At 42.8% G+C, this 19,998-nt stretch overlaps 1 protein-coding gene across 4 annotated transcripts in view; it reads right to left on the bottom strand.

The window, feature by feature from the left end:
* Positions 1-19,998, bottom strand: part of TJP2 (tight junction protein 2) — a 118,267-nt gene that overhangs the window by 61,876 nt on the left and 36,393 nt on the right. The window contains exon 1 of one of the 4 annotated variants that reach the window (XM_057720968.1): positions 13,127-13,326. The exons of 2 other annotated variants lie outside the window; for them this stretch is intronic. In XM_057720968.1, the coding sequence (XP_057576951.1) occupies positions 13,127-13,186 (60 nt within the window). In that variant the 5' untranslated portion in view covers positions 13,187-13,326. Of the gene's footprint in view, positions 1-13,126; positions 13,327-19,998 lie in introns of those variants that run through there. One more of the 4 variants, XM_057720966.1, reaches the window with a different exon arrangement.

Below are 19,998 nucleotides of genomic sequence, written 5' to 3' on the forward strand. Positions count from 1 at the left end.
CCAAAGTTCCCTCTCCAACTTTATCCCCAACCCAAGCTCTCACTGTATCGATGCTTTTGGTCTCAGCTAGGTATCAGAAAAAGATGACCTACTTCCCACTAAAGTGTGAGTGCCTGGTAACCTATACCTCTTGGTGTTTTTTAAAAGATGTACTTTGACCCTGATGAAACTCATGATGGAATTCTGATCCTTAACAGGCAAGTTCCCAAACACAGCATATCAAAGATGAACAGCCTTTCAAACTCCACAACCTAGATGCTTTGTAGCTACAAGTTTTTCTTGACATTAATAACAATTGTTGTTTTCTGTGGGATGGGATTACACAGTCATTTCTAACTAGAGGCTGTGGACTTTAAGACAGTGAACTCTCTCTCATTTGACAAGGCAGTCTTAATATTTCTATTAAAAAAAAACTATGATTTTAACTAGTTATCTCCATAATCTATTTCCACATGAAGTTGTGTCTTACCTTAGCATCTCTGGAGCGTCCTACAGTAATAGATACACATGGGTCACTGAAGAATGAAAACATCTCTTAAATACATTGATATTTCATTGTGACTCATGATTCCCTGGAGGAAAACCTTCTATATACTTTCAGTGATAATGTGTAAAATCCTACAAACCAAAAGAGGGTTGTGAGCTGCTCCCTCTTATTTCTCTGCTCATCTGGCTCTGAAAAGCAGAGGCTGGGAGTGGAAAGCAGCTATAGGTTTCAAATTAAATGGACCTTGGCTCAGATTCCCTCCCTGTCATACGAGCTCTGTGACACCAGTCAAGTTACTTAACATTCCTGAACCTCAGTGTCCTCACCTATAAAATTGGGTTTTAACACCTACCCCAATTGGTTAGGAGAATTCAGTGAGATCTGTACCAAGGGTCTAACACTGCATCAGCCACGTGGCTCCCTTCCCTCATGTCACTGGAGAAAAGTCTGACTGCATCTTACTTTGTGTCCTGGGCCTCCTCACGATTAGGCATTTTAAAGAGACATCAGGAGTTCTGCTGGACACTTGGGAACTGAGCTGAGTGAGCCAGCCCCCAACACACCCATACTTGCAGAAATCGACACAGCCTCAGAGCCATTCTACAAACTCCATTAATGTATATTTCACATCTGTCAGTCCAATAATGTAATGGAATGTTGCAGCTTCAGTCTCCAAGCCACCTGCAAAGTGCTTTGGGGAGGGAACCGGCAGAGGGGAAGTGAGCAAGCAGAGAGAATAAACACCCAGGCCAATCTCATTTCAGTTTTTTTAGGACTTCCTGTCTCCATTCTCTTCCTTTCACCTTCCTTCATTTACTGAGCAACTGTTCTACGCCTGGACTAGTAATGCCAAGAACCAAACCTGCCCTCGAAAACTCACGATCAACCCCACCACGTTCTAAGTGACCCTCCTCCCAACACTAGGCAGAATCCACTGCTCTTTCAAAAGGATAAACACATGAACTGAAGTTCACTTCTAATTGAGGACTTTTTTTTTTTTTGCAGTTCACTGTTTTCCAAGCATTAGTTTTGACCAAGCTCATCCCAATCAAAAAGCTTATGTTGCTTCTCATGAAGGTAATGACCGATCCATGTAGCAGACTACACAAACAGAGCCAACATATCCAAGTTGGAAGAGATGAAAGAGACAGACAGACAGACATGACAGCACCCCAGTTCCCAGGGCACTTCACTGCATAAATTATCCCAAACATAAAGCCAAAAGGACAAGTCTGGTGACTGTCTGGAGTGATATGTGACCGCTGTTTTCTCAGGACAGTTCATTGCTGGGATACAATCCAATCAGGCCAACATTTATATGTGATCATCCAATCACACTCGAAGACAACTTAGAACAACAATGGCATTGTTCCTTGGAGCTTATTACTACATTAAAGCTAAATGAGCTTCCTTCTCCCTCCCCCCACAAAGTGACATGTGTACTCTCCTTGGCTCCTGTTCTATTAATATAGAAGAGAGATTCTTTAAGGCAGTGCATACTGCCTGAAAATATTCTATGGTAATGAACAGCAAAAACATTGCCAATTTATGATTTCTGGACAAAGTAAATCACAAACACTAAATTAAGAAATTCAGAAAATCTAGCAATCCCTGAACTAATTTAATTTTTAACCCAGCTCTGTTTCCCCACATTTTATAGAGGAACAGCGCACAGAGAACTTTATCTTTAAAAGCGGGTGACTAACCAGTCCCCAAATGTGAGGTCTCAAGGACTGAGGAGGGTGGTGATGCAACGCCAGCTGCCTTTCTTAATTCTCTAGCTTTTGCAGAATGTTAGGTCATGCCAGAAGTTGACATTTTTTTTAACTTTGAAGGATACTGTCAAATAAAAATAAGGCTATTTTACAAAAATACACAAAGCAGCACCACACGGCCCTTCCTCAGGCTGTAACACTACTAGCTGAAATATTTATAGACACCTGGGTCAGAATACATATATGTTTAAAACCAATCATTTTTGTCAAAGGAGTGAATTAGGTCAGTGCCCTTAAGAAGCTCCCCTTCAGCTCTATTTTCCACTCTCCAAACAAAGAAAGCCTTTGTGCATTGTATTAGCCACTGTAAACTGTTTGGACATTCATTGTTAGCCCTGGCCAACTGGATAAGTCTGGAGAAAAAGAGATAAAACAGGAGATTCTGTCAATGTATTTCCAGCACATTCAAATTTATGCAAGCATTCCACAGAGCCAGCTCACTCTAACTGCTAAACCAGTGGCTGAAATGAAGTTACTGTTCAAGCTTATCTTGGTACTTAGAATATTCACTTTCCTTATCGTTTCAAATTTCTCTGTAAGGAGTCTTCAGAAGTAGCACTGTAGATATAAGCCTAAAATAAAATATTAATCAATAAACTGCTTGGCCAGTCTGTTTCTAGCTACTCACCTGAAAGCAAAAATAGTAATAAGGTCCCTAAATCAGTCAGGGTCATAGGGAAAATTATTTGAATGAGAGAGAAGATTTACAGACATTCCAAAGTAAGAAAAACTCAGTTCTTGCCACATGGGACATCATTTACAGGGAGGATTTGCCAGAATTGAGTCAATATTTTTAAATGTCTCAAGAGCAATACATTATGGCTCGTATTTCACAAATAAATAGAAGTAGGACAGACACTATTGCTAAATGTTTTGGTAGACTAGAACGTGCTGTCAGCATGAGATTTGAGGCACACAATAGGCTAAAGATTGACCCTCCATTCAACTTATCAAAAGATAAAGGAAGTTAAAGACAGAGGGAGGAAAAGGGGACTATTCTCTTCAGCCCATCTATAAGATGTATGTATGTGTATATGTACATACACACACACACCTTTTACTTTATTCAAAACTAACAAATCAGAGGAGGGATAAATTAAAGAGTTTGGGATTAAAATATACACATAACTATATATAAAATAGATAACCTACAAGGACCTACGGTATAGCACAGGGAACTATACTCAATATCTTGAAATAACCTGTAATGTAAAAGAATATATATATTTATACATATGTGTAACTGAATCACTTTGCTGTACACCTGAAACCAATACAACACTGTAAATTAACTGTATTTCAATAAAATGCTTTTAAAATTAAAATAAAAAACCAAATCAAAATGGCTTCAAAAAGAAAATATTCATTTTTTCATAAAGTTATACATCAAAGCAGCAGCTCTTAGAATCAAGTCACCTCTCAGTCTGTGAGAAACTGAGTCCCTTCAGAGAAACAATACCTTATGTGACAGGGAGGACTTAAGGGTGGCATCCACACTCCAGCAGGTGACTATAAAGTCAAAGGACTGATTCTGAACATAAATTTTGGCAATGGCATCATTTTCTTCAAATAATGATATACAAATAAATGATAACCACTGCCATTAAATTGCCACTGTGACCCCAGGAAGCATCTATACCATTTCTTGTTCAGCTTCCCCTAGTCCCAGTCACCAGAAGCCCCCAATCCCCTTGCCAACAGGGTACCAATGAGGTGCAAGTATCTACTTAAGATCTAAAAGGATGAAGGGAAGCAGATGCCATTTGTTTTCCTCTTCCTCTTCCTGCAGCAGCAGTCATAGGAAAAAACTGATTTCCCACACCTGAGCTTTGCAACTACCTCCAAGCTCCCTGCTGTTTCAGCTCCTCTGGACTACAGAGGCTGAGAAGGTGAAAGGGTTTTTGAAGGTCCTGGCTTGGGGCAGCAGCAGCTTGTTAACTTTCTAGAGGGCAAATCAGAGAGCTAGGGATGGGCCCTTGGTTTTCATCCCTCCAGCCTTTTGTTCTGCGGGCACCTAATTCTCTCCATTAAATTCCCTTCTCCTTGAACTAGCTAGAATGATGTCTGTTTTCTTCACTGAACCCTGACCCAAAGGGTATTTAATGCCCATTTCACAGCTGAGAAAACCGAACCTGAGAAAAGTAAATTGCCTAGGGCCAAGTAAGTGTCAGGACAAAAAGAAATCACACCCAGGTCTACCGGACTTCAGTGTCACAGAATGAAAGTTAAACATACAGAGTGAAAGTTAAGCGTATCTCCAACCCATGACCCGGCAATTCTACTCCTAGGAATTTACATGAGAGAAATGGGTGTGTAAGCCCACAGAACAAAGCTTAGGTGATTTTCATAGCAGCTTTATCCATAATAGAAACAAAACAAAATACTGACAACAACCCAAATATCGGTCAATGAAAGAATGGATAAACCAACTGATAAATTCATATAAATGGAGTATTTACTATTCAGCAATAAAAAAAACTACTGAACTGCATAACAACACAAAGGTTACTCTAAGGAAAGAAACCAGATACCAAATGCTCATTTCTTTTACAGGATCCTCTCAACGTGACACAAAAGTATACAATGGTGAGAGATGTCAGAAGAGAGGTTCCCTTGTGGGTGGGGTGGTAACAGTCTGGAAAAGTGGCAAGAGAGAACCTTCTAGAGTGATGGAAAGTTCTATTTTTTGATCTAGGTGGTAATCACACAGGTGAATACATTCATGCAAAAGTTCATTCAGCTCTGAAACTGGATAGTGGTGGTGGTTGCACAACTAAATAGCACTGAATTGTACACTTAGAATGCTTAAATGGTGGATCTTACTGTATTTTACTACAATAAAAAAAATATATCAAGCTCTCCACTTGAGAGTTGTACGTTTTACTCTATGTAAATTATACTTCAATATTTTTTAAAAAATGACAATAATAATATAGAAAAAGCTTCACTGTGAGTAAGCAGGCTTTGGAAGACAGACCCAGGACACCACTGTTCGCACAGGAAAATGTTTCTCAGTTCCAGGCAAATGCTTTTAACCTCAGTTCTTTGGTAAATTGAGTCTACCTTTCCTGCCTCTTCCTGACGCCTGAGTAAAGACATCTGCACACTGCACTTAAGCAGTACAAGCAGACCAAATATTTCTCCCAGACCTTTGAATAAAATCTGAATTTAGGTTCTGCTAGAAAGAAGGCCACCAATATTCAAAATGAACTTGTTGCCTCTTCATTTCAACATGTTGCCACTTGCCTGTTTTTAGACTCTTTTAACAATAACACCAGAAGGAAAAGCACAAACGTTTCCAGTTCCATTTCTGGAAAATTTCAATGGGTGTCTGAGATGCCACAAATCTCTCTCCCCTCTTAAAACTCACCCAGACACTAAACAGACCAAGCCAAGGCAGGCGAAGTGCTCTCCCTGAAGTTAGGCAGAAAAACTCCCATGCGCCTGAGGTAACCCTGAAACGTGGCTGCCGGCGAGTGACTTCACATCAGTCAGTAACAGTGAATGAGGTCTTGTGACAGTCACCAGGAGGCTCATCTTCAGCACATTTGTGAAGAACAAATCAGAAAGGGCTCCCAATGGCAGGCCTGCTTTATCTTCCATGCTTACGCTACAGGCAATGCGGTCCCTGGGAGAGGAGGCCACGGGGAAAGGAGGGGATGCTGGAGGCTCCCAGGATGCAGCTTTTACCAGGAAGGGTGGAGGGGAAGAGGAAGGAGAAAGAACGACTCTCCGCAAGCTCTGTGAGATGGCTGCAGTTGTTGGCTTGTGGCGGCCGAGTGAGGAAGCAAACTGAGCACCCACTGAGCTGGTACATTATTTAAGCTGCAACTGAATAACAGATCTTTCCATCACTTCATGAGCTAAACAAAACAGCCACTCTTAGGGAAATTGCTTTGCAGAGAGAATGCACTGGATCTCTTCTTAAAAGAGAAAACACAGAGATAGAAAGGAGCATGGAAGCACTTCGAGAAGACAAGAACCAACAGAAATTATTTAGAATGTTCTCTAGGCTTTATACTGAACACTCAGAATCTTATGCACTGTAAAAGACTTCAGAGATGGTCAAATATAACTACTCATTTCCCTATAAACTGAGAACTAGAATTACATACCTCAGCTAAAGTCACCAAGCTGATTTGTAATACAGATTATACACCATTAAAGAAAGGGTCTGTATAAAATTTTTTTTCTTATGGACAAAATAACATCCATTCATTGTATCAATGTCAGGAATCCACTTTTCTAAGTTCTCAATGAGTCTTCAACTCTTATTAGTTTATGCAACAAGCCTTCCCCAAATCAAGTCAGTACAATGTGGTCAATACTTAGTGGATGTGCTTGGTGCCCTGCCAGCTTCTAGGGTGACCAGGATGACTCAAACCAGGGAGGGGCTCACGGCGAACGGGAAATGGCTGGCATGGGGCAGACGTGATAAGGGCTCCAATAAACACTGGCATGTGCACACTAACCAATTACAGGCCAGGAGGCAACCGATTCCGCCTGAGCGAAGGGTAAGGGAGGAACTGGGCTTCTGAAAATGAGCTCACCAGGAAGTTTCTCCTGAACTATTCATTCTTCTCAAAAGCGGAAATGGCTAGTTTGGGTAATACTAATTCTTTCAAAGACTTTCATTCCGCTTTGCTAGATATATCAACATTTGGGAACAGTCTGCGGAGGACTGAGAACGCGCTAGTTGTACGAAAAGTACATTACCCCTCCTCCCAATCGCGGAGCCCCGCCCACGCAGGCTCAGGTGCTCGCGGCTAATAGGAGGCAGAGAAGAAACCCCATAACCTAGGACTTGGAACACTTCCTTTATAAGAAATGGCTCTAAGCGAATGGAAACAAACAGCTACACTTGGAACGTTATTTCTTCCTCAGAAGAACAAAGGTCCAAGCAGCCACAGGTCCTAGAAGAGGAGTTCATTAAATTCTACTGATGACTAGAATGCATTATTTTCCCGCTTCACCTTCAACTAAGTGACAAAATCTAGAGCATCTGCAGTGTTCTCTCATCTCTATCAAAGCTTTTTCTAACACATACAATGGCAAATATACAACTGGATTCTGGGAATTCCCTGGTGGTCCAAGGGTTAGGACTCCGCGCTTCCACTGCAAGGGGCCCAGGTTCCATCCCTAGTCGGGGGAACTAAGATCCCAAAAGCAGGCGGCACCAACACACACACACACACACACACACACACACACACACACACACACACAGATACAACTGGATTCTAATCATTACCTATTAATTACAGCCTAATAACTGTTACCAACTAGCAAGATTATCCCAATAATTCTCTCCCACAATGTATTTTATATATAAATATATTCCCTTTAAGTGGCTCTGACTTGTCACTAACTATATTGTCACCAACTATATTGTCACTAACTATAAACATATAACATATATTTAGCCCCATGCTTATATAGGGTGTCTATAGCATACTATAATCAAAGTTTCAAAAGATGATGTCATTTTCTCTTGTGAATATATCATGTATATATTTCATATGGCTGAGTAAAGTCTACAATACAATTAATTACCATGTTAACTCTGAAATCCATGTTTACATATGCAAATAGGTAAAATTCAGTAAACATTTGTATTCAAGAATGTGACAGGAGGTCTTTGCCATGATTAATGGTATAATTTGAAATTCTGGGGTCAGTAGAGCTTCCTGTAACACCCAACAAATATTTTATTCTCAAAAGATCAAGAGTCTTTCACCACTACCATTCCTGCCACCCTCCAAACTCCCCACCCCCTCAACACACACACACACACACACAAACACAAACACACACACACACAATGACGGGGGAAGAGAAACGTAAATAGAAACTGTAATCTATGAATATTCTAACCAGGCTAAATATTTACTTTGAAAGTTAAACACTCATTATTACAAAAATTTATACTGCTATAGTTTGCAACACAGAATGATGTGTGACTAAGAAAAGCTGCATTATGTTTTTAAGGCTAAAGACCTGATTTAACTTTAACCGTCTGGCAGAGGCACTAAACAAACATCTGTGCTGATTTTAAATGACTAAAGTGCAAGTTACTAATTGAAGGCCTAGGATTTCTCATTAAAAGTGTGCGCGCACACACAATTAGTGATTTTGGTGACTGAAGCAAAGTGTTTTCTATGGTAGTTGTATTCACCTACCATGAACATGAACTTCAATTGCTCATTTCTCCAGGTCATGGCATGGTCCCTTTTTCCTACTCCAAGACTTCCAATTCCTATAACAATCCTTGTTAAAGCCTATTTTACTGACCAATACAAGCTCCATCTTTAAAGAGTTAGATGACTTACATGCGAGGCTGCTTGGGTCTCTGTATTCTTAGGCACTGATGGATGGTGACTGAGATGGCCTTGGTAACAGTGATGATGTCCCCCAGGAGTGCCCGAGCATTTCCCGCCCTTTTCACTCTATCCTACCACAAATGTCACACCAACAGACCTTAAAATTGCAGAATGCTTGTGGGAAGCACAGAAAGGAATGAGACTTAGGGAAAACATTAAATAGCTTCACAAATATACTATCTGCAGTAACATAAGACAACTGGGTGGACAAGAGCAAGATGCACACATTAAGACATAAAGTCCATCAAATTCAACTTTCCTGCCTTTTCTGGGCCATCCTATGTCCAACTCTTCTAAAGGTGTGGTCGAGGTATACACAGCTCTCCATACCTAAATGTCACAATCCTATTTTAAGAGTATTTTCCAAATCTCAGATTACAAGGGCTATCTTCACAATTTCTGCCTTATTCTCAAAACTCTCATCCTGATAATTTATTATTTTTCTTAAATCAAACACTGTTTTACTTAACACTTGCTTTTGCCTTATTCTAAGCAATCTATCCATGAAATAAATGAGTTTGGTGACTGGCTTTATGTTTTTTATTCCCAAACTACAAGAGTCATGCACAGTAATTAAAGAATGGGCTGTGTCCCTCCCTGTGCCACCTGTAAGTCTGTCTGCACAGCACACTTTGGGAAAAACACTGTTTTGGAGACAGCAAAAAAGACAGAGGAAAATGCTTAATTAATAGGTAGTTTTTCAATATGAGAGTCCCAAGTCTCTCTTTTGAGCTCACAGGTTATCGAGGCTGATGCAGCTTTGGATGATGGAGGCGCTAGGCCCCTTAAAAAACCAGAATGAAACAGTCACCATCATGGGAAGGCCCATGCAGGCCTCCCCAGGCTCTAGCAGTCAGACTCGAAGTTCTAAGAAGGGCATTTCCTAATCAAGCTGCAAAAGTGGAAGCAGGTACTTTCTAACTTAGAACTCTTCCTCACAGTGACATAGGCAGCATACAAGCTTAAATGACTGCTTTCCTAGGTAACCTTCAAACCTGGAACTAGCTATTGCCAATACTGGATATTAGGACTGAGTGCCTGATAACTTTTTTCCATTGCTGTTATACGGATTTTGCAAATTTTTTAATGTGAATACCACCTCAGACCCTCATAAATTTGCTAGCTATATGAGCTTCTACTCACAAAGGTTATCATAAAAATTCTTGTGGGAATGAAGTAGGCTCTTAATCGTTTTAGGGAACATTTATTTTTTAACCTTAAAAAAAGCCCATGTAAAACATCGAAGTTTTTAACCCACTAAATAGGTGTTGAATCTAAACCTCTGAGTGTATGTTGCTGACCCTGACCCTGACCCCGACCCTTGGATTTAGGATGAAGATACAAACTCAGCAGTAACACCTGAGATAATTCTGCCATACCTACCCAATTTTCAATGGAAAATGCCTCTCAAAGCCAAGGCTGGCTGGCCCAAGGCCATTCTGGCCAGCACTTGTTGCCCCCTGATTACTGATCAATGAGGCATTTTATAGGGTGTCAACTCTCAACCTCGATAAACTAATCTGTAGCCACAACTCCTCAATGGGATTTGTTTTAGGGATTAGGCAAGGAATTCCCGGACGGCTCATATTCTTGGTAAAGGTATGTTGAAAGTTTCAGTGTGATTACTAACCCTTCACCCATCCACCCCTCCCACACCTCATGCCACACCCCTGCCAAATGTGCATGACTTTTTCAACTACAGGACACATGACAGTAGACAGGACTACAGGTGACCCCGCCTAGTTTCAAGAACTTATCTGTCTCCTAAAAAGAAAGCCTTCTTCAGAAGAGAAAACCTCGCTAAGCTCAAGTCACTGTAGGGATTTTAACGTCTCCCTAGAATTCCTTGGCACTTCTCCTACAGAAGAAAAATGTCTGGTTGTGACCTTTTGTCAATGTATAAAGAATCAGATTAAAAGTTAAACAAACGTAGGCAGAAATCCTTGCAAATGGAACTCCCCAGGGGTGATGCTAAAAAAGGTGGGGTCTTAAGCATGAGTGCCCCCCAAATAGTAATATTCCCTGTGTAGGGGAGGTGGGGCAGAGAGCTGGGAAACTGGTTCACTTCTTTGTAGGAAAAGTCAAGTCATTAATACATTAGGGATTTCTGTGACTTTTTTTTTCTTTTTTCTTTTTCTCAGAGTTCTCTTATGGACATTCAAAGCCTTTCAAGAGAGTGTGAGCATCTCTTGCACTTTCCCTCAGCAACTGCGCTAATACCTACCTGGCACCTCCTATTTGTGCTTCTAGGTCCCACTTCCCTTAATAACCCAGAGCCCAGCACTTAAGAGTTTTCAGCACCTGTTTTGGTTCATATTACAGTTGGCTCTCCACATTCAAGGATTCAACCAACCACAAACAGGTCAAAAATATACAGGGGGAGGGGAATTCCAGAAAGTTCCAAAAAGCACAATTTGAATTTGCCACACACCAGCAACTATTTACACAGCATTTACATTGTATGTACAACTATTTACATAATATTTACATTGTATTAGGTATTGTAAGTAACCTAGAGATGATTTAAAGTGTATAGGAGGATGCTCCTAGGTTATAGGAAAATACTATGCCATTTTATATGAAGGACTTTGAGCATCCTTGGAGTCTGGTATCCAAGAAGGGTCCTGGAACCATTCTCCCCCCATCCCAGGATACTGAGGGACAACTGCTGTTTACTTAGCATCCACTAGCCAAGCACCCTATATCATTTCACTCAGTCCTCACTCAACCCTATGAGATGTGTTATTAGCCCCATCTTCTAGACTGGCTTACCCTGTGAGGTATCTGTTCAAATGGCAAACTTTCTTCCCAAAAAGAATCCCTGAAGGGAGTGTACACAGGACAATCCCGCACTTTGTTGCATTTCTGTATTGCAGCGTGTGCATCTGTATCGCATACGCACTCCTTTGGCCACAGGTATCCCAGCTGAGAGTTTGTAGAGTCTTAAAAAACATCTAAAATTTTCAGATCGAACAGACTCTTGAAGGCAGAAGTTGAGTCTTGCTTACCTTGTACCCCCACTCCCTCACAGTGGACCAGCACAAGTGGGTGCTCATTAAGTTATTAGCCGCGTGGTCCTGAAAAGTCGCAGCAGCAACTCAGGGGTAAAATATCTACCTTCACCAATCTCTGACAGCAGCTCTGAAAAAGCTCAAGGAACACCTCAAAAGCCACCGTTGCCTTAGTAAAGCACCCTCCTCCTCTCACCTCCCTAGAGAGGGGAAACTGCAGCATCCTGTTGACATTTCTAACTGGAATGCATTAGAGTCTTAATTATTTGCATTCTTCCCCCAAGACATTGTGATAGAAGCACACTCTTAACATTTGTATTCTGCACACTGAAGTGAAACTGTTTATGAAAATGTACTGAATAGCCAAATTTCATTCTCTTCGGCAAGATATTAAATGGCACTTTGCTACAAATGCAATCACTACTACCAACTCCTCACTTAAAATGAAAATGGTCCACTTCCAAGGTCTGCATGCAGACGGCCTCACTCAGGAATAATCCTGACACAGGCGGACCTGTTCTCCCAAGGCGACTATCAGGACACCCAGCACAGACCACCTAAAGATCTGAGGAAAAGGGCCTCTTTCCTTCTCTGCTGGGATTCCCCCAGCTGAGGGAGGGAGAGCAGTTTCTATGACGGGATGAGTCTCCACTGGGAACTGCAGGGAAACCACAACCATTACTCAGGCCAGACAGCTGCCAGGGAAGCAGTGCTGCCTAAGAACCGAAGCTAAAATAGAGGTGGGAGTCTGTATTCCTTTCCATTACTAAGCCCTGGAGTATTCACTCCCAAGTTCATCCACATTTCAAGAATGTTAAAACCCCGTAGTCAAAACTCTGGTTTATAACTTAAAATAAACTACTGTGTGAAGCAGAAACTTTACAAATGAAGACATAAAAGAAAAGGAACTAGTGACAGGTAAGATAATACCAGAGTACAAAGCATTCATCACTCTCTTTTTGTGGCGTCCTCCAAAACCCCATCTCCATTCCCTACTGTAAATACCTTTTACTTATATTGCAGATGCAACTGATTAAAAGGGAAAATGAGGATTCTGGTCTCCAAAGAGTTGTCAATTTGTGTCGCGCACACATGCCTGTAATTTTGCATCAAGTAGAGACTGCCGTTTGAAACAGCGAAGGAAAACACAAAGGCATAGGGCAGGCGACACAACAGGCACAACGAGATGCCTCCGAAGTAGCAGGGATCCGACACAGAGTTCAAGACAGTCTTCCCTACTCGCGACTTAACCTGAAATCCAAGTGACTTCAGAGAACAGAGAAAAGGATCCAGGAGCCCTGAAGGCCACGAGCCACCACCCCTGTCCGGTGAAACCTGCTCCCTACCCTCTACTCCACCTCCGGATGGGAGAATCCCAGCCACCTACAGCGCATCCGGGAAGCCCACCACGCGCTCCATGCTCTCTCCTTGCGACCCTTCTCCCAACGAAGCGGAACGCAAGAGGGCACTTACGTGGAGCCAACCTGACATCTCCCGCCGGGGTGGAAACCCGCGATCTCCTCGCATCGGCATCTTCGGGCGCGGGTCCCGCGTGGTCACGCCGGCCCTGGCCCCTGCTTCTCCGCCTCCTCCTCCTTCTCCGGGCGGCAGGTCAGTCCTCCCACCCGCAGCTGGGTTTTAGCCGGGTGCGGGCCCGCAGGACCCACCCCTTTGTCCCTCCTCCCCTCGGCGGCGGCGTCGGCCCGCCCCCCGCCGGAGGCAGAGCCTCTGCGCCTGCCGCCCGGCCCGGGAAACTCTCAAATGGGCCGCTACCACCCTCGCGCGCCCCCGGGGGGGGGGGGGGGGCGAAGTCTTCCGCTGACGCCGCGCCCCAGGGGTCTCCGCAGAGGGCCGTGTCACGCATGACTCCCGGCCGCGGACGGAAGAGGGCGGAGGCAGCAGGGGGGACCCCGAGGACCGAGGGTCCCGCGGCCCTCACACCCAACCCTCCCCCCGGCGGACCCGATGGTTCGCTCCGCGGCGCTCACTGGGGACATCAGGTCCCGCTCCGGGCGCGCGCCAAGGAAGCCCTGCGAGTTTGCGGGCAGCAGTGAGCGCAGGGGGCCTGTTTGTCCACGGGTCGCGTGCGCATCCTGTACGAACACTTTTTGGAGAGGTTTGCAGAATCTCCTTCCCAATTCTTTTCCAAAGGGAAGAATCGGGGAGACGCCAAAGTTTTTTGTGTCCTCTCTAGACAGACAGACAGACACACACACCCACACACCCACCCACGTTCCTCAGCTCGACAACTGATTCCCCGAATTCGGAGGGTCTAAGATGTTTGTCTTAAATAACAAAACATGACTTTTGAGGAAAATACACTGCAGGTTACCTCTTTGGCATATTTCCAACAAACTCCTATCACCAGCTTTTCAAAGCCTTTTTTCCACAAAAAAATAGGTCACAAATGCTTATCAGGTAGGATTCATCGAATTCAATTCGGTACATTTATTCGTTTTAGAGTCCTCTATGTATAAAGAACTGTGCACGATAAATAAACGTTTACTTATTTTTCTATGTATAAAGAACTGTGCACGATAAATAAATGTTTCCTTATTTTAAGGGCGTGTAAATTATTTGGAGAGTCAAAACAGGTACATTGATTAAAAATGTAACTTTGGGTTTGAAATCTTAAGGAAACCACGTTGTAAGAGGAAAAAAGTAAGGCCCATCCTGCTCTTCTTTTAAGTTGAAAAGCGAAACTGGGTAGGCTCACTAGAAGGTAAAGGTAAAAGGTCTGATCTGACCAGCTGACAAGATGCAGATGCCAGGCTCTCTCCCTTGAAATGTTGCTTCACTTCCTGCCTAATCCAAACAAGTTTGGCAGTTTATGTGGAAAAACAAGTCCAGCAGATGCCTCTCTGAAAGTGTTAGGCTTGTGGCCTCCTTTGGAATGAGTATGTGCCTGCGTCTGAATAAAAAGCACTGTGAGTAAAATTTCCTATTCTGCTTCAAGTCTCCAGAATTAGACGTTTTGGTTGTATTCCTGATGTAAGGTGTTACTCTCCTGATGAAAGCACCATTTAAAAATAAAGTTTCCTGAATTAGGTGGTGCTGACTCATAATAACAGTGACAGCATATGTGAATCGGTCACACCTTAGTGACATGAGCTCATACCACTAGCATTTAAAAAGGAAGAAAGGAACCCAGAATGTTAGCAATTATATCTGCTGAATGATTTCCTTTTTCTCTCTAGAATTGCACTGTCCGATATGATACCACTTGCCACATGAGTATGGAATACATTTAAATTTAAATTAACTAAAATTAAAGGAAACAAAAAATTCAGTTTCTTAGTCGCCTTAGTCATATTTTCAGTGCTCAATCAGTAGCCAACATGCGGCTAGTGGTTACCATACTGGACAGTGTAGATACAGAATATTTCCATCATTGCAGAAAGTTCTATTGCATGGGAAGCAGCTGCAAAACATGGGGAGATCAACTTGATGCTTGGTGATGACCTAGAGGGGTGAGATAGGGAGGAGGGATGGGAGGCTCAAAAGGGAAGGGATAAAGGGATGTATGTGTAAGTACAGCTGATTCACTTTGTTGTACAGTGGAAACTGCGCAACGTTGGAAAACAATTATACTCCAATAAAGAGCTGAGTAAAAAATTTGAAACTATACCTGAAGTTTATTTTTTTTTAAAGTTCTATTGCATTACACTACTCCAAATGATGACATAATTTTACAGTAGAAATACCAATATTCTGGCACAATACATAGTTCTGACTCAGATGTTGAAAAAAGTAATTCAACTGATACAGTAGCATTCTGTGGCAGTATAAATCAATACAACTCTTTGGAAAAGCAAGTTATAGTAGTACATATTTTCACATGTGGGCTTGCACATGTGAATCCCACTCCTAGAATTTTTTTCTCCAAAGAACTTCTATTCAACACGTAATTACCAAACATCTTCTGTCAATTCAGGATCCCTTGATAAAAGACTTAGGCTCTTACCTCAGACAGTTCAGTCTGCTGCAGTAGACAATCAGTAAATTATCAGAAACCATGTAAGTGTGGACATTCCTAGCAGGCTTAGGGTAGTCTGGGGGCTTTCAGGAGGGGTTCCTCTCCCAGACTAGGGGTATGGAGTTTAGAGAAGGTTTTCCAGAGATGAGGTAGCTTACACATTCTAAAGGACAGGTAAGAATGAGTTTGTGAGACAAAAAGAGGGGAAAGAGCTTTCCAGGTGAAAGCAATAAATAACAAGTGGAGCAACAAGGAAGGAAGAGACCATGGGCTTGCTCCTGACGTGCCAGGAGGTAAGGTTGATCAGGCAAGCAGGGGCTGTGTTCTACTGTGACACAGCAGAAGTGGGATTGGACTGGAATTTTATAAAGATCACTGTCAGCTTCTTGGGAGATGGATAAGTTGGGTGGGGGTTGTGGGGAAGGGCATCAGTAAGAATGACAAGATCAGCAAAAAAGAAAAAAACAAAGGATTTTTGTGGGAATGCAGGTGAGAGACGATGTGGCTATGAAGTTACAAAAGGAGCCAGTTCAAGAGATATTAAGGAAGTATAATCAGCATGCTGGGTGACTGCCTGCTCAGATATGAGGTAAGGAAGAGCGAAGTGAGTCTACGGTGACTCTTAGGTTTCTGGCTTAACTAAGCAGATGACAGTGCCTTTTGCCAAAATAGGAAACGCAGGAGTGCGAGCAGGTCTTGAGAGGGGCTTGAGGAAGGATGGTGAATTCAGTTAAGGCCTGATTGAGTTTTGAGGGCCATGGGTCCTCCAGGTGATGTTCAAGTGTCTGCTATGTGCCAGGCATCGACGAGTGTTTAGGTACAGAGATTTGGGGTGGAGGAAGAGATTTGGAAATCGCCAGTGTATCAAGAAAGCTGAAGTTATGAAAGGTAATGAGACTATTCAGAGACCTGATGAAGACTGAGGCAGGAGAAGAATAAGGATAGGACGCATCCCTGGGGATGCCAATATTTAACAGGCAAGCTTAAGTACCTGGAGTAGAGATGAAAGAGGCACTGCCAGAGGGGAAGAAAAAAAATCCTCTGGAACAGTGTGTCCAAAAAGTCAAGAGAAGAATGAATTTCAAGAAGCGAAGAATGGCCAACATGGAACTTTGAGGAGCTCAGTTAAGATAAAGAACAGAAGACATTCACTAGGAAGAGAAACACTGCTCATCCTGGCCAGCACTGTTTCAATGGCAAGATGGGACTGGAGGTTAGATGACAGTGGGTGACTGGGAGGTGAGACAGCACTTCATTGTATGCCTATTTATAATAACACAAGATGGAAACCATCTTGTTTGTGCTATTAAGTTGCAGAAAATCAATTTAATTGGCATAGCAAGCCATCATTTAAAATTCTGGGACTTCCCTGGCAGTCCAGAGGTTAAGATTCCACGCTTCCATTACAAGGGGCACATGTTCTATCCCTGGTTGGGGAACTCAGATCCCGCAAGCCACTCAGTGCAGCCTAAAAAAAAATATATATATATATATTTATATATATATATAGAGAGAGAGAGAGTGTGTCAGTCTATCCTGATGGCAATAACAAAGAAATTACAAAAACTAAAAAAATAAAAGAATTGGAAAGTATATGAGAACATGATTTGATGAATGGATAGGATTGTGTGTATTTTTCTTTTTAAATTGTCGTTATTGTTTGTGCGATGTTGTTTGTGCAATAGACAATTTCCAACACTTGCCATTATGTATTATAGTGTATAAGGTCCTTAAATCACGGTCAGAAGACCTCAAATAAATGTAATAAACTAAACACTTTTAATCAGATTTCCTCAAGAATGTTAAGATTTGGGGACACACACACACACATATATACATACATACATATTTGCACCATGATTATAAAGTATCATTAAATGGGAGCAAAGGAACCTAATATGAAAAGTTTCCAGGCTGAGCAATTTAGTTGGCTTATACACTGGATCGCAGATTAGAATCATAAAGACACTCTCTCTGCATTTTTTGAATGCCTAGCATGTACCCTGGGGTAGGTATACAGAAGATAAAGGCAATATACAAGGGGGGGGGGGCTTGCTCACAGAGTGATGAAGAGAAAGACGGAGTAAACAAACGATGACAAGGTACAAGAATTGCTCAACAACATGTATACATGTACGACTGAATTGCTGGCAGTTAAAACTCTGCCCAAGGGAAGGGCACTTTTCAGGAGAAAAGGCCTGGCATTCCCTTACCTTCCCAAGTCAAAACACTATACCAGTAACTGTGCATATTCACTTAAAGGACTCCTTCCACAAGCAGCCACCTCACAGCCCCTAAAAGAACATCTAGGAGAGAGGCATTCAGAGTTCTGCTCTGTCCCTCATGCCTTCACATTTAGTTATTTAGTGTTACTCTTGTTCACTTTCAAAGTTTGTTAACTCCACGTGCATGCACCTAGGAATGGCCCTGTGAGCACACAGAGAGAAGGCGCCTGTCTACAAGCCAGGAAGAGGGCCCTCACTAAGAACCAAGTCTGGGGACTTCCTAGGTGGCGCAGTGGTAAAGAATCCGCCTGCCAATGCAGGGGACACTGGTTCGAGCCCTGCCCTGGGAAGATTCCACATGCCATGGAGCAACTAAGCCCATGTGCCACAACTATAAAAGAAAAATAAATAAAAAAAAAAAAAATAAAAAAAAAGAACCAAGTCTGCTAGCACCTTGATCTTGGACTTCTCAGCCTCCAGAACTGTGAGAAGTTAAATGTCTGTGGTTTAAGCCACCCTTTCTGTGGTGTTCTGTTACAGCAGCCTGAGCTAAGGCAGCCTCCACGTCCTACATGAGTAGACCCTGCTGCCTTCTCCATGCTCAGCTCAGCTTGCGCTCTTCCAAGTTCACTTCCTGGAGCTGCACTCGCCTTTCTTTGTAGTTGTTGCTGTTGAGACCCTGCCAAGTTCATTCCTGCCCTAGAGCCTTTGTTGAAGCTTCTCTGCCTGGACCACAGAGCCAGCTCCTGCTTAGATTTCCCTTTCTATCTGAAGTAGAAAGCATCCCTTGAGGTCACTACCAGGAAGTGATGCCCTCAGGAGAGAGCCAAGTTTAAATTAAAGCAAGGAGGTGGAGTCCAGCTGAGTGTTTCATTTACCGTGAAACAAGGGTTTCAGAGAGCCCAGTTCAGGGGTATGAAAGTGTAGATGGTTTGTTTAGGGCAAGGGAAGACCAGAGAGGAACTATAGCAGGAAGGGAGAGTAACCCAAGGAAGAGCTCCCTCTTTTTAAACAACATGACCATCATCACTATTATTGGTAATATGTCGGCATTGCTATTGTCACTACAGTGAAAAGATGCTAGAATAAGTGCAAAAGGGATGAAAACACCAGTAATCAGACTTACGGGGAGAGAAAGTTCTCAGTTCTCAATGGATGGTGCCTTCCATGTGCCTCTCCTCTGCTCTCCCTGCCAGTGGCACAAACTCCAAACCTCAGCATCCCCATCCCCCACCCCCCGCCCTGTGTAAGAACTCAGCAGTGTTTCTGGCCATGATGGGTTCAGCTGGCCACAAAGTTGACAAAAGAATTAGCTGTGCAACTCAGAGTCAGCTGGATGGATTACAAGTCTGAGGAGGCCCTGGACTGGTGTTGGGGGGTAGTTCTGGTTGGAAGGAGGTGGCTGTGGTCTTGTCTGAGCTTGGGGTGCCAGGCTGTCAGTGGGCAGGCTTCTAGGAGACTTATGGGGCTGGTCTGGGTGTGCTCAGGCTGGCAGGCAAGGTCAAGGTATACTCAGCCTGATCAATAGAGAGTTGAGATAGAACATAATCCAACACGGAACCTGGAGATCCTCGAAGCACTTTCTGGGGTATGGTCTCATCAGAAGAGACCCTGCTAGGGAGGGTGTTCTGAACTATGGGGGAGCCCTCCCCTCCTGGCAAGGTGCCCTGGGTCCTAAACGCACTATGCTCTGCGTTTTGATATTTTTTATTATTTTACTACTATTTACACTGCAGAGTATATAAAACCCATACTCTTCAGGGACAGGTGTCACTAATTAACCCTCCATTAAAAAAACAAAAAAACCAAAAACCTGGATAAAAAGTGATTAAATGTACATTCTGTGCTGCAGATCTTTCAAACACTATTTTAACTCATTTAATGTAACTCCTCCCATTGCCCCTGTATATTTGGTATTATTGCCCTGCTTTAAGATGAGGACACTGAGCTTCCCAGAGGAAAACAGCTTGTCCGAGGTCATCACTGAGTAGATAGTGGGTAAGACTTCAAACCTATCGGACTCAAAGCCCACTCTCATCACTGCTCTCCCGCCCCTCAGTTCATTGCCTCTATAGCAATAAGACAATTGCACAGAGTTGGGGTAGAGGTAAGTCTTTGATTGTTATTATTGTTGTTTTCCTTTT

The sequence above is a fragment of the Hippopotamus amphibius genome, chromosome 2 (assembly GCF_030028045.1).
Source record: "Hippopotamus amphibius kiboko isolate mHipAmp2 chromosome 2, mHipAmp2.hap2, whole genome shotgun sequence".
NCBI classification, from domain to species: domain Eukaryota; kingdom Metazoa; phylum Chordata; class Mammalia; order Artiodactyla; family Hippopotamidae; genus Hippopotamus; species Hippopotamus amphibius.